The sequence below is a fragment of the Rhizophagus irregularis genome, chromosome 6 (genome assembly GCF_026210795.1).
Source record: "Rhizophagus irregularis chromosome 6, complete sequence".
NCBI lineage: Eukaryota > Fungi > Glomeromycota > Glomeromycetes > Glomerales > Glomeraceae > Rhizophagus > Rhizophagus irregularis.
In genome coordinates, this window is record NC_089434.1 from 4822368 (window position 1) to 4841415 (window position 19048).

At 28.5% G+C, this 19048-nt stretch overlaps 4 protein-coding genes across 4 annotated transcripts; 3 read left to right on the forward strand and 1 right to left on the reverse strand.

Moving 5' to 3' along the window:
• Positions 1-3038: 3038 nt before the first annotated feature.
• On the reverse strand, positions 3039-4419 carry OCT59_026713 (uncharacterized protein; the record flags this gene model as incomplete). The annotated part of the gene is made up of 5 exons (XM_066143375.1): positions 3039-3308; positions 3371-3742; positions 3810-3983; positions 4071-4228; positions 4317-4419. The coding sequence occupies 5 exons, from the start codon at positions 4417-4419 to the stop codon at positions 3039-3041; spliced, it is 1077 nt and encodes a 358-aa protein (XP_065992899.1).
• A 6960-nt stretch (positions 4420-11379) lies between these two features.
• OCT59_026714 (uncharacterized protein) lies at positions 11380-11761 on the forward strand (the record flags this gene model as incomplete). The annotated part of the gene is made up of 2 exons (XM_066143376.1): positions 11380-11587; positions 11655-11761. 2 exons carry the CDS (start codon positions 11380-11382, stop codon positions 11759-11761), a joined length of 315 nt encoding a protein of 104 aa, XP_065992900.1.
• Positions 11762-14342: 2581 nt separating this feature from the next.
• OCT59_026715 (uncharacterized protein) lies at positions 14343-15540 on the forward strand (the record flags this gene model as incomplete). The annotated part of the gene is made up of 6 exons (XM_066143377.1): positions 14343-14477; positions 14559-14675; positions 14751-14921; positions 14995-15148; positions 15208-15341; positions 15430-15540. The coding sequence occupies 6 exons, from the start codon at positions 14343-14345 to the stop codon at positions 15538-15540; spliced, it is 822 nt and encodes a 273-aa protein (XP_065992901.1).
• Positions 15541-17266: 1726 nt separating this feature from the next.
• Positions 17267-18439, forward strand: OCT59_026716 (uncharacterized protein; the record flags this gene model as incomplete). Its single annotated transcript, XM_066143378.1, has 4 exons — positions 17267-17474; positions 17542-17825; positions 17899-18261; positions 18332-18439. The coding sequence occupies 4 exons, from the start codon at positions 17267-17269 to the stop codon at positions 18437-18439; spliced, it is 963 nt and encodes a 320-aa protein (XP_065992902.1).
• Positions 18440-19048: the final 609 nt, after the last annotated feature.

Here is a 19048-nt window from a genome sequence, read left to right on the forward strand (position 1 = left end):
TTTCAAATTATAGAAGTAATTAGAATTATACACTGCCCTACAATTAGAGCTCCGAACAGGTCAGCCAAATTCAGGTAACCTGACCTGACCTGACCTGAAATTCAGGTCAGGTATGAGATTTTTAAAAAAAATTCAGGTCAGGTATGAAGATTGACCTGACCTGATTGACCTGTTGACCTGAAACTATTGATTCTACTATATAATAAAAGTGAGTTGCAGTATTGCGATTCACTTTTTTTATATAAAATATATATAAAAAAGTGAATCGCAATATCGCAACTCACTTTTTTTATATAAAATATATATAAAAAAGTGAATCGCAATATCGCAACTCACTTTTTTTATATAAAATATATATAAAAAAGTAAATCGCAATATCGCAACTCACTTTTATTATATAAAATCAATATAAAAAAGTGAATCGCAATACCGCAACTCACTTTTTTTATATAAAATATATATAAAAAAGTGAATCGCAATACCGCAACTCACTTTTTTTATATAAAATATATATAAAAAAGTGAATCGCAATACTGCAACTCACTTTTTTATATAAAATATATATAAAAAAGTGAATCGCAATACCGCAACTCACTTTTTTTATATAAAATATATATAAAAAAGTGAATCGCAATACCGCAACTCACTTTTTTTTATACAAAATCAATATAAAAATGTTGAATCGCAATATTTCAAGAAAAAAAGTTGCGAAAACGTTTTTTCATAATATTATATTAAAAAAATGTTTCGTAACATTTTTTTTTTGATATTTCAATAATAACGTTGCGAAAACAATTTTTTCATAATGTTATATTAAAAAAAACGTTTTGCAATATTTTTTTCAATATCTTAATAAAAAACGTTGCAAAAACGTTTTTTTCATAATATTATATTAAAAAAAAAGTTTTGTACCGTTTTTTTCAATACTTTAATAAAAATAGTCCTGAAAATTTTCAGGTTTCAGGTCAGGTCAGGTCAAACAGACAACCTGATACATCAGGAATTTAAACACGGCATAATGTTTCGTAAGTTTACGGATTTTCGTAAAATTACGTATATTTACGGCATAATGTTCTGTAGATTTACGGATTTCCGTAAATCTACGTAATTTTATGATCAAAATGGGATCGTAAATGTTCCGAAGCATTACGATCGAAATATTCCAAAATAATACGTGATCGTAAATGTTCCGAAGCATTACGGTCAAAATATTCTGTAATAATACGTGATCGCAAATATTTCGAAACATTACGATTGAAATATTCCGTAATAATACATGATCGTAAATGTTTCGAAACATTACGATCAAAATATTCCATAATAATACGTGATCGTAAATGTTCTGAAGCATTACGATCAAAATATTCTGTAATAATACGTGATCATAAATGTTCTGAAGCATTACGGTCAAAATATTCCGAATAATACGTGATCGCAAATGTTTCGAAACATTACGATCAAAATATTCCGTAATAATACGTGATAGTAAATGTTTCGAAACATTACGATCAAAATATTCCGTAATAATACGTGATCGAAAATATTCCGAAGCATTACGATTGAAATATTCTGTAATAATATGATATCGCAATTGTTCCGAAGCATTACGATCGAAATATTCCGTAGAATTACGATATCGTAAATGTTCTGAAGCATTACGATCAAAATATTCCGTAATAATATGATATCGCAATTGTTCTGAAGCATTACGATCGAAATATTCCGTAATAATACGTGATCGTAAATATTTCAAAACATTACGATCGAAATATTCCGTAAAATTATGATATCGCAATTGTTTCGAAGCATTACGATCAAAATATTCCATAATAATACGTGATCGTAAATGTTTCGAAACATTACGATCGAAATATTCCGTAGAATTATGATATCGCAATTGTTCTGAAGCATTACGATCGAAATATTCCGTAATAATACGTGATCGTAATTGTTCTGAAATATTACGATCAAAATATTCCGTAATAATACGTGATCGTAAATGTTTCGAAATATTACGGTCAAAATATTCCGTAGAATTACGATATCGTAAATGTTCTGAAGCATTACGATCGAAATATTCCGTAATAATACGTGATCGTAAATGCTTTTGAAACATTACGATCGAAATATTCCCGTAGAATTATGATATCGCAATTGTTCCGAAGCATTACGATCGAAATATTCCGTAATAATACGTGATCGTAAATGTTTCGAAACATTACGGTCAAAATATTCTGTAGAATTACGATATCGTAAATGTTCCAAAGCATTACAATTGAAATATTCCGTAATAATACGTGATCGAAAATATTCCGAAGCATTACGATCGAAATATTCTGTAATAATACGTGATCGTAAATGTTTCGAAGCATTACGATCAAAATATTCCGTAATAATACGTGATCGTAAATATTAGCCCTGTTCATTTCCGGTCGGGTACATTTTTCGGTCGGATTTTGTTGTACAAAAATTATCCAATAAAATTTTTTTATTTTCGATCGCAAATTGAACTGCTTTAGATTGAAATTTAGTTCAAACTCCTTGTATTTCCTGTAACTGATTTTGTTAGGATTAAAAAGGAAATTATAACTTATGTCTTTTTCTTAAATATCACGTAAACAGAAATTATCTAATTTTGGTTGGTTGTTTTTGGTATTTAAAACGGGCTAAAAGTTCAGAAAATGGTTGCGTTGTACACCGAAAAATGCGATCGACCGGAAATGAACAGGGCTATTTTGAAGCGTTACGGTCGAAATATTCTGTAATAAATTCAATAACTTATATTACGCTACGTAACTTATCTCATCTGGTAATTCAAGTTTCTAAAATAATCATTCTTATTTATTACAATCGTAATATTTCACATTTACACAAAATAAAGTGGCCAACTACATAATGATCAAATATATTTTACCCGAACATGTATTTATTTATTGACTTGAAAATTATTTCCTTTATTAAAATAAATGGGATATTAAAATATATGGGGGATATTAAAATATAAAAAATATATGCGTAGTCAATTATTATTTTATTTTTTATATTGTTTTTTTAATCACCTCATTCTTTCTTTTCGTCTCTTCATCCGTACTACTTATATAAATTCTTCTGCCTTCCTCCTCGTCTTCTTCTCTTATCTCGTTTTCTTCCTCTTCTTGTAATACTTCTTCTGCTTCGTCAGCTACTTCTTCTGCTTCATCAACTTCTGCTGCTTCATCAACTCCTTTGTTTGTCTCTTCAGCTTCTTGGGAAGCTTCTATTTCATCATTATCGGAATACGAATAATTATCCTTACTTGTAATTTTTTTCTAAGAAGTAAAACAAAATTAGTTTTTAAATATTACTATTTATTCAAATTTCTAATGCTTACCAAATTCTTCGTTAAAACGGGTTTTATGACAGATTCTGTAACCTGAATATGTAAATTTTTCGGATTTAAAATAATTTCACAAATACTTATTGCATATGCAATTTGCATATTAGATAATTGATTTTTGCCTTTAAGTATTTGGAGGATTCTCGACATATATGTCTCCGGATCCGGATTCTTGATTTTTTTGAATAAATTACCGTAACAATTTTTCACGGCTGGGCTCCCTTTCCATTTTCTTATTTCGCTTTCCTTTAATGCTGTGTTTACAGCAGGGATTGTGGGAAGGTTAAATTCTTTAAAAACGACATACATTATGTCTTTCACTTTAGAAGCTAAAGAACCCCAGACACTACGATGTTTAGCTAGAAGCTAAAGAAAAGATTTTAAATTTAAATTTCAATAAATTAATGTAAAATCGTAATTTCCCAAAACTTACGGGAGAAGCAATGTTTTTTTCATAAAATATAATCCATTTATCATATCTTTTAAATCGTTTAATAAAATCATCGTAGTTTTCATTCATATAATTATTAGTGAACTCTCGAAGTTCATCGGGGGTAGGATATATTGAAGCTTCAAGTAACTTTTTAGCAACTTCTTTGATTATTTTCTATAATCAAATATAATGATTTAATGAGGAATTACTACTAAATGTTCAACCATGATTTACGTAAATATTTGTATTTTTGGGTCTTACCTTTATATATTCTTCATCCCCTTGATTACTATCATTATTTTTATCGACCGATTCTTCTACTTTCGATACTCTGTTTTCTAATGCCTTTTGGTTGGAAATAATTATATCCAGTTTGGATAAAATTTTTGTATTCTGGCGCAATATTTTCGTTAAAGCTTCTTTATAACAGTAGAATATAAATAATATAAATAATAATATATTAGTAATAATTATTTTTATTTTTCAAAAATATATAATTTAACCAACCATTAATTAATTCATCGGAAGATTCATCAGTTTTTCTCCGTTTGTCTACATGCTCGACTGTTTCAGTGTTTTTTTTATTATTATTATTATTATTTTTGTCCATGATTGAAAAAATGAAAAAAAAAAAAGAAATTTAACGGATAGAAGAGAAGAAAGGAGTTTAACGGATGAATTGAGAGAGAAAAGAAAGGGTTGGTTAATGGATAAAGGAGAGTTTGAAGGATGCCTGTGAAACAATAGCATGAGTTTTTTTTCTGTTAGTGGACTTGCATTGCGTTGCAAAATTTTTTTTTTTTTTTTTTGAAAGGATTTGTTAAGGGGTGTGAAAAAGAAATAGAAAAGACATGAACTTGCATATATTTCTAAAAAAAAAAAAATCTGGGAACATTTGCAAATCCAGTAGAAGAAAAAAGGCATGAAATGAAAAATAAGCAAGACGCTCGAGAGACTAAATCTGCAGACAAAAAAGATGAGGACAAGCCTAAACGGATAGATTGAAAGGGGTTGGTTAATGGATAAAGGAGAGCTTTGAAGGATGCCGCAAGTGAAACAATAGCGTAGTTTTTTTCTGTTAGTGACTTCCGCATTGCGTTGCAAATTTTTTTTTGAAAAGGATTTTGTTAAGGGGTGTGAAAAAGAAAATAGAAAAGACATGAACTTGCATATATTTCTAAAAAAAAAAAAAAAAAATCTGGGAACATTTGCAAATCCAGTAGAAGAAAAAAGGCATGAAATGAAAAATGAGCAAAGACGCTCGAGAGACTAAATCTGCAGACAAAAAAGATGAGGACCACAGCCTACAGAAGATAAACAGAAACAATGCATATTTATATATTTTATTGTTTGTAAATCTTTCTATATACTGTTGTTTATTAAAAAAAATTATTTGATCATTATGCGTAATGATCGACTACACAACAAGTTTAATTTCATGCAAAGCCTATATATTTCTAGATCGCAATAAATATAAGGTTTTCGTTACATTTACAACAAAGTTAATAGATAAATGACAATCTTTCATGCAAAGTCCTACAATATTTCTAGATCCGAATAAACATTCAAATTTTATAAGGTTTTCATTTACATTAAAGTTAATAGATAAATGACAATCTTTCATGCAAAGCCCTCACAATATTTCTAGATCCGAAATATTTCGCAATAAATATTCAAATTTTATAAGGTTTTCGTTTACATTAAAGTTAATAGATAAACGACAATCTTTCATGCAAAGCCTACAATATTTCTAGATCCGAAATATTTCGCAATAAATATTCAAATTTTATAAGGTTTTCGTTTACATTTACAACAAAGTAATAGATAAATGATAATCTTTCATGCAAAGCCCTACTATATTTCTAGATCCGAAATATTTCGCAATAAATATTTAAATTTTATAAGGTTTCGTTTACATTTACAACAAAGTTAATAGATAAATGACAATCTTTTATGCAGCCCTCCTTATATTTCTAGATCCGAAATATCTCGCAATAAATATTCAGATTTTATAAAATAATAAGCTGTGCGATGATTATAACGAAATTTTTCTAAGCTTATTAATTGATAAATATATAGAAAAATGCTTGTGGTCTTTTGATGCACAACTATTGACCGAAAAAATGTATAACCAACCAGATCACAGTTACAATTGAGCACAATTTTTGATTGATCGGGTTGGTTATATATCCATAATAGCTTATGTTTATTATATTTATTATAAAATTAAAATCGATCAGGGGAAACCAATTTTGTAGATCTGATTAACCGGCTTACGTTTCCATTAACATGATCTGATCTATAGAGTTTCAAAAATAGGATTTTAGAGATTTTGGCTTATATTAGGCGAGGCTTGTTTCAAATTTGAAATATAGCTTCGCCTGAAACTTACTTTATGATTATCAAAATACGCCACTTTTCGTAGAAAAATTTAAAAAGAGGTAAACTTTTCACAACGATCTACGCCGAGTTCGGATCATGTTGTGGCTAATTATTTTTCGGCTAACTACACCATTATGCAAACGTTTATAAATTGACATAAATGAGCAAATAATTTTTTAATTAATTTGTAAAGTTTAAATTCAAGTAAATAAAATACTCTTAAAAATGTCATATAAATGCCCTTTTGGCCCAAGGTACTTCAGCACAAGGTCTGCATACACTCAACATAAGAATTTTTGTACTCCGCCTAATAACGATAGTAGCGATAGTGAAGAATTAGAAGAATTTGAACATAAAACTAATAATCATGATATCGAGGTAAAGAAAATAGGAAATTATAAAATTTTTTGAATTTCTTTTTTAACATAATTAATTTTATAGATGATCCGTGAAGATTCATGTGAAGATCTTTCTGTTAATAAAAGTACAGACTCGGAAATAAATAATCAGAGTTTTCAAAGAGGACCCCGGATATCTAATATAAAGGTCATAATGGACTTTTGGCCAAAAACACCCCTTTTTGCTGAAACTCAAAAAATCGTTTTTTGTAAATATCTCAGCATCCAGTAATTCAATTTTAATGAACTTTTTTTATTTTGTAGCCCTCATTTAGCTCTACAATTTAAAAAAAAGTTCATCAAAATTGACCACTGGATGCCGAGATATTTACAAAAAACGATTTTTTGAGCCCCTGAAAAATGGGCCAATCTGCCGAAAGTGTGACTTATGACCTGTTTTGGAGATATCCGGGGTCCTTTTCAAAGTATGATGTCAATTTCAGAGGTTGGTGAAATTGATCAAAATATAGAAGAAATAGACCACGATGAAAATGAAAATGTCTTTGAAAATATCTTGGAAGATTCGATTCGGTAATTGAACGGCTAAGAATCCAAACCTGAAATTAACGTTAATTACCCAAGTGAAGCATATGGTGATTTAATGGCATTAGTTACGAAACATAAACTTAACAATGCGACAGGAAATGCTATAATTAAATTCTTTAATAAACATGCAAATTTAGATAAATCACCTCTTCCAAGATCTATCGAACAAGGCCGCAAATATATGGATATTATGAAACTACCAAATTTAAATTATACTAAAACTAGTATAATAAATTATAATAATAATGAGTATTTTCTTTATCATCAGTCTTTAATAAACTGTATAAAAAATATTTTGTCAATTTCGGACATATCACAAAATTTTGCGTTAACTTTTGAGAAAATTGAGGTAATTATTTTATACTTTCGTATGAAATATACAACTTAATATTATAGGATATTTACTAATCTTCATATAAATTTAAAGCATAACGGTGAAAGGGAGTTTAGCGAACAAAATACTGGGATATGGTGGGAAAATGCGGAAAAATCCCTGCCACCTGGTGCCAGGCTTTTATCTTTAATATTATATTCTGACGCTACAAATGTTGACACACTAGGAAAAAGTCAACTCCATCCCATTTACTTGTCTATTGGTAATATTAAAAATTGGAGGCGTAATAAGAAAGATGCAAAGCAATTATTAGTGTATCTGCCGATCTTAAAATCTAATAATATTACTGAAAGGAAGTCTGAAACATTTAAGATTGCTGTTCGCGAATGCTTCCATAAATCTTTGGAATTGTTACTAGACCCTTTATTAAAATTAAATAAAAATGGCATTGATCTATTTTTAAATAACGAAATGATTTGGTTTTATCCTAGAGTTTCAGCTATAATATCTGACTGGCCGGAAGCTGCAACGTACTGTCTTACATACAAATCACCAATGTCAAAACATCCTTGTCATTTTTGTCTACCTACAAAAGACAATCTGCTGATCTTAATTTACAAATTCACGATATAACACCACGAACTCACGTTAATATGCAGCAGTATTTTAATCAAAACTCGGGAAATTCCGTTTGCATTAAAAATATATCTAATTTTTTTTGAATCCGCCGTAAGTTTACATAATATTTGTTAGGCATCCAGCCATTTCGCCAAATCACGTAAGCATTACAAGCATTACACTAACATGAGTTTATTTTTATTAATTTATATTAAGTAATATAAATATCTATCAAGCCACAGTGCCTGATAAAATGCATCATCTCGATTTAGGCCTCTTTCATTATCAAATCGATTATACGAAAAAACTTTTAGGGGTGCAATGTGGCAAAACTTTAGTTGATGAAGTAGATCATTGATTAGCCGCAATACCAAGATTTCCCAGTTTGAAGATCTTTACAAATGGCATACAATCAATAGCCAGATTAACAGCTAATGAGTATCGCAATCTGATGAAAGTAATGGTTTTTGTAAAGTGGACAATTTGTTTGTAAATAATGAGGATGATGAAAATTTTGTAAAGAATGAAGATCTGGCAAAACTTTACGAAGCTTGGAATGAAATGTATGCAATTAGTCGATATGAAAATTTCAAAGAAAGTGATTTGGCCAAATTTAGGGTATGTACTACATAATTATTATAAAACAACGCTCGTCCACTAATACTTAAAATTATAATTTCAGGAATCTATAAACAATTGGTCTCAAATGTTCATAAAAATTCTCCAATGTATGTCCCCCCGAGTTAAAATTACCAAAACTGCATTCGCGATATCATATAATTGATTCGATTTGATCATTTGGTGCAGTTAATGGATACACTACAGAGACTTACGAAAGCCTTCACAAAGAATACGTTAAGAATCCCTACTGATTAAGTAATAAAAAAAATATTGAAGTTCAAATAATGAAAATAGCAAGTATTATTTATATAAAATACACAATACTATGTTAAATTTCTAAAAAAAATTAATTTTTATAGATTCAGCGACAATCAATAACAAATATAACCCATCGATTACCAAATTCAGCTACTATCCTTCGTATATTTAAATTTACAGCAATACTTTTTAAATTTCTATTAAAAGATGCCCATGATTTTTTTGTAGAACAGGCTAATATAGACCACAAAATGAGATCTGGATTTGACAATTTTTTGGAATGTTTAAATCTGTATATGGATCACGAAAGTATTGCAAATGAAAGCCAAGTGACAATATACAGATCAGTTATAATAGAAAATGGTGCAATAATGCGCGCTACTAACAGTTATTACGGCAGACCTTGGTATAGTAACTGTCGTTCGTATGAATTTCGATAAATTATTTGATTACGCTTCGATCGTGCATTTGTTACGGGCAGGTAATTTTTTAATTGATTTGATACTACATATTTATATAATATTGCTAATTTAAAAATGATTTTTTAAATTAAGGTTTTATTAATAGCGAAAATAGAACTTAAGAATCAAAATATTCCATTAAATCTCGCATTAATTCAGTGGTATTGACTTCAAATTTTAAAAATCAACCACATCTTTAGGGTGTCCCTTACTAGAAATTACGGAAATCTATAACTTTATTGATATAGAAGCAATACAAGATATCGTACATATAGTACCCCGGTTTAATAAAACAAATGAATATTTTGTAAATAAATACATATTTTAATAAAGTTTATTATATTTAACGACAGTGATACTAATATCTTGTATAACGTTACTGATCTAAAATATGACTATTACTTTTCCTTTTTTGATAAGGTAAGTTTTATGGATTTCCGTAAAGTTACGGTTGAATGCGTAAATTGTTCCATTTTTATAGGACCCCGGATATCTCCAAAACAGGTCATAAGTCACACTTTCGGCAGATTGGCCCATTTTTCAGGGCTCAAAAAATCGTTTTTTGTAAATATCTCAGCATTCAGTGGTCCAATTTTGATGAACTTTTTTTTAAATTGCAAAGCTAAACGAGGGCTACACAATAAAAAAAAGTTCATTAAAATTGAATTACTGGATGCTGAGATATTTATAAAAAACGATTTTTTGAGTTTCAGCAAAAAGGGTGTTTTTGGCCAAAAGTCCATTATGACCTTTATATTAGATATCTGGGGTCCTATTTTTATTGGTTAGACTGTTCATGTCTGATCGGTTACACCAACTAATAAATTCGTGATCAAAAAATGCTGATCAAACAACCCTGACTAATATATAATGAGTTGGCATTTTATTTCACTCAGGAGTGGTATCATTAGATTTTTTATAATGTGTATGCATGCTTATGTTTTCAAAATTATATAAATTTTTTATCGTACAAAGAAAAACTTTAATTTTTATTGTTTCCATGTAAGATACGACTGACATAATTATTACTACTAAGTATGCGAAGGTTTCTGCAGTTCCTGCGAATTCTACTTTAATGACTTGTACGAAAAATTGCTTTGGTTTAGTATAATGAGTAAGTATCGAAATCATGCGAATTTCTATCCATAATAATAAAACTCATGTTCACGTGTTTATGTTTTATTTCCATATATGATATAACAATGATATAATTATTAAATATTCGCGGTTCGCGTTCCTGCGGATTCTACTTTAATGACTTGTACGAAAAATTGCTTGGTTTAGTATAATGAGTAAGTATCGAAATCATGCGGTTCTATCCATAATAATAACAAGGAAAAAACTCATGTTCCATATAAAGTGATATAATTATTGAATATTCGAAGGTTTCTGCTATCGTTTCTTTAACAGACTGTGCTTTCTTTTAGAATAATGAGTAAGTTAATCGAAATTATCCTTATTGCTTCACGTGCGTGTTTTATTTCCTCAACTGACATAATTATTACTAAGAAAGTTTCTGCAGTTCTACTTTAATGACTGGTACGAAAAAATTACCTGGTTTAGAATAATGAGTAATTATGCCTATGTTCACGTGCATGTGTTTTTATTTCCTCGACTGACATAATTATTACTAAGAAAGTTTCTTTTCCTCGGTTTAGAATAATGAGTAATTATGCGAATTTATCCTTATGTTCATGCGTATATGTTTTTATTTCCTCAACTGACATAATTATTACTAAGAGAGTTTCTGCGGTTCTGCTTAATGACTGGTACGAAAATTTGCATGATGTAATTATTGAGTATTCGAAAGTTTCTGTTAATGACTGGTACGAAAAATTGCTTGATTTGGGTTTAAAGAGTTTTTTTTTTCATAAATAATGGTCAATTTTTTTCCTTCAGAAATATTTTTTTTCTTAAATTGTAAGAAATCCCACTTTTTCAAAAGTATCATTATGGAATCAGGAAATAAATTGAGAGAGTCCTCTCGTAAGAAAATTGAGGAATTGCTAATCGAAGGGAATCATAAGCGCAGTGATAGAAGCCAAAGCCGAAGCAGAAACAACAGCAGTGAAACCAACATTAACACCAACGAAACCATTAATGACGAAGTTAGCGTTCTTCAAACTAAAAGATGGCTTCCTGCAAATTCAAAAATTGAAGGTATTCGCAAATATTTAAGAAATTAATAAAATTATCTTGTAATTAATATTTATTGTAATTATGGTAGATCGATTAACAAAGATTGAAAATAAAATCGATACTTTAAGTAAAGAAATACAAGAGTTTAAATCCGAGTTAAAAACTTTACTTTCTGATAAAATAAATTTGACGTGAAGCGTTAAGATCATTCGTAAGCGGTAAAAATATCTTTCAAATATTTAATTTTATTATTTATTTACATTCAAATTATTTGAATTTCGACTAATTTTAGGATATTGTGAAAAATGTTTCGAAATTATTAATAAAAGTATCGATTTACCCAACAAAAGATGAATGTTGTGGAGCGGTTGAAGGATAGTTATCACTGAACCATGCGAGTTTTTTCTCTAATTTTACTGAAGACGATTGGATCGCAGCGTTTTACGATGATAATATCTTGTAAACAAGTAAGTCCTTATTCGATAACAAAATGTTTAATAAAATAAAATATTAAGTATTAACTTTCTTCGTAGTTAACAAAACAAGTACAGTCCATAAGAGAGCAATTGTCCTCAAAATCAGGGAGGCTATTTTTTCTATATTCGGATCGTTCTGCTTTATAACGGAAATGCTGGGCCGTGAAATTGCAAATAGAAAAGAAAACCCGAGGTTAAAAGTTGTTTTGAAGGCTTGTTCAAAAAAATGAATCTATAAAGATAAAAATTCTTCGATTGTTTTAGCAGCGTTATTATTAGTCACCAAAATGACGTTAATGCAGAAGCTTGCATATGTTAACTGCCGTCTTTCAACAATTTTGAACCCAAATCCATGACGAAATAATGTTGAAAAAGAATATCGTAAAACAAAAAGTTAAAAAATTTTAGTAAGTTTGTAATTTTATAGTAGTATTTAATAAAATAGATTTCGCTAATCGTAATGTCTTTTAAAAGAAAAATCCAATAGTGAGAATGGTCGCTAATTTATTCCAATTTTGAAGATAATAGCTATGAGGAAGAAGAAAGTGGAAATGAAACTGAAGATGATGAAGAAGATGATGTATAATAAGGTGAATTTTATTATATGCGTAAGATAATTATATATATGTTTATTTGTTTTAATAATTTATTATTTTTTTTTTATTGGTTTGGCGGAATTTGGTGAATTCATATTAATAATATAATATTACGAATTAGTAATTGATATGTCATTTAAAAAAGAGCATACTCCTTCAAAAAACAAATCCAATAAATTTTTCGTTTTACGTTAATTTGTATATAAAATTTTATTAATTTGAGTTTTTCTCGTTTGACTGATAATATTTAAACAACAAGAGAATTTTTATACGCTGAAACACAAAAAATTATTTTGAATTTGATCGCAATTTTGTTAAAATTCGAATTCACAATTGAATGTGTAAAATTGTTCTATTTTTATTGGTTAGACTGGAGTTTATTGTCTGATCGGTGTACAAACTAATAAATTCGTGATCAAAAAAATGCTGATGAAACAACTATTAATATATAATGAGTTGGAATTTTATTTCAACTCAGATTATTATCATTAGATTTTTTATAATGTGTATGCATGCTTATGTTTTCGAAATTATATAAATTTTTTATCGTACAAAGAAAAACTTTAATTTTTATTGTTTATGTAAAGATACGACTAATAATTATTACTACTAAGTATGCGAAGGTTTCTGCAGTTCCTGCGAATTCTACTTTAGTGGCTTGTACGAAAAATTGCTTGGTTTAGTATAATGAGTAAGTATAAATCATGCGAATTTCTATCCTTAATATCAAACTCGTATTCGCGTGTTTATGTTTTATTTAAATATATGATATAACGATGATATAATTATTAAATATTCGAAGGTTGAAGGTTCCTGCGGATTACACTTTAATGATTTGTACGAAAAATTGCTTGGTTTAGTATAATGGTAAGTATCGAAATCATGCGGTTCTATCCATAATAATAATAAGGAAAAAACTCGTATTCGCATAATTATTTATTCAATATAAAGTGATATAATTATTGAATATTCGAAGGTTTTGCGGTTACTGCTTTAATGACTGGTACGCCTGGTTTAGAATAATGAGTAAGTAATCGAAGTATCATATGTTTCGCGTCGTGTTTTTATTTCCTCAACTGACATAATTATTACTAGAAAGTTTCTGCGGTTCTCTTTGTGGCTAGTACGAAAAAATTACCTGGTTTAGAATAATAAGTAAGTAATCGAAATTATGTGAATTTATCCTTATGTTCGCGTTTGGTTTATTTACTCCAAACTGATATAATTATTACTAAGAAAAGTTTTTGCTTGGTTTAGAATAATGAGTAATTATGCGAATTGTAGAAAAATTTCCTGGTTTAGAATAATGAGTAATTATGTGAATTGGCACGAAAAAATTTCCTGGTTTAGAATAATGAGTAATTATGCGATTTATCGCTATGTTCGCGCGCATTTGTTTTTATTTCCTTGACTGACATAATTATTGCGAAAAGTTCACAACGGTTAAGCAATGACTGGCATGAAAATTTCATGATCATAAGTATTGAGTATTAAGTTTCTGTTAATGACTGGTACGAAAATTGCTTGATTTGGGTTTTAAAGAGTTTTAAGCTTAAATAATGGTCAATTTTTTCCTTCAGAAATATTTTTTTTTCTTAAATTGTAAGAAATTCCACTTTTCAAAAGTATCATTATGGAATCGGAAATAAATTGAAATTCACTCTCGTAAGAAAATTGAATTGCTAATCGAAGGAATCATGCATGATGATAGAAGCGAAAGCCGAAGAAGAAACAACAGCAGTAAAACCAACACAATCAACGCCAACGAAACCATTAATGACGAAGTTAGCGTTCTTCAAACTAAGAGATGGCTTCCTGCGGAATTCAAAAAAATTGAAGGTATTCGCAAATATTTAAGAAATTAATAAAATTATCTTGTAATTAATATTTATTGTAATTATGGTAAATCGATTAACAAAGATTGAAAATAAAATCGATATTTTAAGTAAAGAAATACACGAGTTTAAATCCGAGTTAAAAACTTTACTTTCTGATAAAATAAATTTGACATCAAGCGTTAAAGAATCATTCATAGCGGTAGGAATATTTTTGAAATATTTAGTTTTATTATTTATTTACATTCTAATTATTTTGAATTTCGACTAATTTTAGGATGTTGTAAAAAATGTTTCGAAATTATTAATAAAAGTATCAATTTACCCAACAAAAGATGAATGTTATGGAGCGGTTGAAGGATATTTAATACTGAACCATGCGAGTTTTTTCTCTAATTTTACTGAAGATGATTGGATCGCGTATTATAACGAGAATATACATAAACAAGTAAGTCCTTATTCAATAACAAAATGTTTAATAAAATAAAATAAAATATTAAGTATTAACTTTCTTCGTAAAGTTAACAAAACAAGTACGGTCCATAAGAAGAACATTGTCCTCGAAATCAATGGAGGCTATTTTTTCTATATTCGGATCCGGTTTACCACCTATAAACACAAATGCCGGGCCGTCTGAAGTAGCAAAATGGAAGAGAAAATCCGAAGTTAAAGATTGTTTTGAAGGCCTGTTCAAAAAATGAATCCCAAAGACAAAAATTCTTCGATTGTTTTAGCAAGCGTTATTGATAGAGTCCTCCAAGGTGGCAATTCTAATGCAGAACTTGCATATGTTCTTGCGACCTGCTCAACAATTTTGAACCCACATCATGACGAAATAATGTTGAAAAAGAATATCATGAAACAAAAAGTTAAAAATTTTTAGTAAGTTTGTAATTTTGTAGTAGTATTTAATAAAATATCATTTCATGGCTAATCAATCATATTATTCTTTAAAGGAAAAAATCAATAATCAAACGGCCATAAAATATTCCGATTTTGAAGATAATAACTATGAGGAAGAAGAAGGTGGAAATGAAACTGAAGATGATGAAGAAGATGATGTATAATAAGGTGAATTTTATATGCATAAGATAATTATATATATGTTTATTTGTTTTAATAAATTTATTATTTTTTTTTATTGGTTTGGTAGGACTGGTGAATATATTAATAATATAACAAATATTACGAATTAGTAATTGATATGTACAATTTCAAAAAAAAAAATGCCCCCACTCTTCTAAATTTTATAAATTACATTTATTTGATAATCATTTAAAAGAGCATCTCCTTCAAAAAACAAATCAATAAATTTTACGTTTTTGCGATTAATTTGTATATAAAATTTTATTAATTTGAGTTTTCTCATTTGGCTGATAACTGTTAAACAAATAAAAGAATTTTTATACATGAAACACAAAAAATTATTTTGAATTTGATCGTAATTTTGTTAAAATTCATAGTTACAATTGATTCGTAAATTGTTCTATTTTTTATTGGTTAGACTGGAGTTCATTGTCTGATCGGTTACACCAACTAATATCAAAAATGCTGATCAAACAACCCTGACTAATATATAATGAGTTTGAATTTTATTTCACTCAGGAGTGGTATCATTAGATTTTTTATTCTGTGTATGCATGCTTATGTTCGAAATTATACAAATTTTTTATCATGCAAAGAAAAACTTTAATGTTTATTTATTTCCATGTAAGATACGACTGACATAATTATTACTACTAAGTATGCGAAGGTTTCTGCAGTTTTTGCGAATTCTACTTTAATGACTTGTACGAAAAATTGCTTGGTTTAGTATAATGAGTAAGTATCGAAATCATGCGAATTTCTATCCATAATAATAAAACTCATGTTCACGTGTTTATGTTTTATTTCCATATATGATATAACAATGATATAATTATTAAATATTCGAAGGTTCAAGGTTCCTGCAGATTCTACTTTAATGACTTGTACGAAAAATTGCTTAGTTTAGTATAATGAGTAAGTATCAAAATCATGCGGTTTCTATCCATAATAATAACAAGAAAAAAAACTCATGTTTACGCGTATTTATTTTATTTCCATATAAAGTGATATAATTATTAAATATTCGAAAGTTTCTGCGGTTACTGCTTTAATGACTGGTACGAAGAAATTGCCTGGTTTAGTAAGTAATCGAAATTATCCTTATGTTCACGTGCGTGTTTTTATTTCCTCAACTGAAGTATTATTACTAAGAAAGTTTCTGCGGTTCTGCTTTAATGACTGGTACGAAAAATTACCTGGTTTAGAATAATGAGTAAGTAATTGAGATTATGCGAATTTATCCTTATATTCACGTGCATTTGTTTTTATTTCCTCAACTGACATAATTATTACTAAAAAAGTTTTTTTGCTTGGTTTAAAATAATGAGTAATTATGCGAATTGTACAAAAAAATTTTCTGGTTTAGAATAATGAGTAATTATGCGAATTGTACGAAAAAATTTCCTGGTTTAGAATAATGAGTAATTATGCGATTTATCCTTATGTTCACGCGCATTTGTTTTTATTTCCTCGACTGACATAATTATTACTAAGAAAGTTTCTGCGGTTCTGCTTAATGACTGGTACGAAAATTTGCATGATGTAATTATTGAGTATTCGAAAGTTTCTGTTAATGACTGGTACGAAAAATTGCTTGATTTGGTTTAAAGAGTTTTTTTTTTTTCATAAATAATGGTCAATTTTTTTTCTTCAGAAATATTTTTTTTTCTTAAATTGTAAGAAATCCCATTTTTCAAAAGTATCATTATGGAATCAGGAAATAAATTGAAAGAATCCTCTCGTAAGAAAATTGAGGAATTGCTAATCGAAGGGAATCACAAGCGCAGTGATAGAAGCCGAAGCCGAAGCAGAAACAACAACAGTAAAACCAACATCAACACCAGCGAAACCATCAATGACGAAGTTAACGTTCTTCAGACTAAGAGATGGCTTCCTGTAAATTCAAAAATTGAAGGTATTCGCAAATATTTAAGATATTAATAAAATTATCTTGTAATTAATATTTATTGTAATTATGGTAGATCGATTAACAAAGATTGAAAATAAAATCGATACTTTAAGTAAAGAAATACACGAGTTTAAATCTGAATTAAAAAATTTACTTTCTGATAAAATAAATTTGTCATCAAGCGTTAAAGAATCATTCATAGTGGTAGGAATATCTTTGAAATATTTAATTTTATTATTTATTTACGTTCTAATTATTTTGATTGAAGGATATTTAGTACTGAACCATGCGAGTTTTTTCTCTAATTTTACTGAAGACGATTGGATCACGTATTACAACGAGAATATACATAAACAAGTAAGTCCTTATTCGATAATAAAATGTTTAATAAAATAAAATAAAATATTAAGTATTAACTTTCTTCGTAAAGTTAACAAAACAAGTACGGTCCGTAAGAGGAACATTGTCCTCGAAATCAAGGGAGGCTATTTTTTCTATATTCGGATCCCGTTTACCACCTATAAACACAAATGCTGGGCCGTCTGAAGTAGCAAAGTGGGAGAGAAAACCCGAAGTTAAAGATTGTTTTGAAGGCCTGTTCAAAAAAATGAATCCCAAGGACAAAAATTCTTCGATTGTTTTAGCAAGCGTTATTGACAGATCCCTCCAAAATGACCATTCTAATGCAGAACTTGCATATGTTCTTGCGATCTGCTCAACAATTTTAAACCCAAATCATGACGAAATAAGGTGTAAAAAGAATATCATGAAACAAAAAGTTAAAAAATTTTTAGTAAGTTTGTAATTTTGTAGTAGCATTTAATAAAATATCATTTCATGGCTAATCATATTATTCTTTAAAGAAAAAAATCAACAGTCAAACAGGCATAAGATATTCCGATTTTGAAGATAATAGCTATGAGGAAGAAGAAAGCGGAAATGAAACTGAAGATGAAGATGATGATGTATAATAAGGTGAATTTTATTGTATGCATAAGATATTTTTTTTATTGGTGTGGCAGGACTGGTGAATTTTATGTTTTTGCGATTAATTTGTATATAAAATTTATTAATTTGAGTTTTTCTCATTTGGCTGATAACTGTTAAACAAATAAAAGAATTTTTATCCATGAAACACAAAATTATTTTGAATTTGATCGCACAAAATTTATCAATTTTGTTAAAATTCATTTTTTTGTTCCTCTTTCGCAATATTTGGAAAGTTAAATTTATTTCTATCAAGTCTGATGCCGAGTGCCGACCATAAGAAATTATAAATTTGTGAAAAGTGTTACAAATTAACCTCTAGTTATTTGTTATATTATTTATATAGTATATATTATCAACACGTCATGCATATTTCTCTTAATTTTATATTTATCATGCAAGAATTTTTTTTTAATAGTCGAGGTCAGAATTCTTTAGGACTCTACCAAAATCATATAATTTGACTCACAGATTACGAATTAATTTTAAATTTGATAAATTAACCTATTATGGCATATACATGTGTTCATGTGATCATCTAAAAATAGCTAAACACGAATTAAATAAACAAACTTAATATTCTCTATACGCTC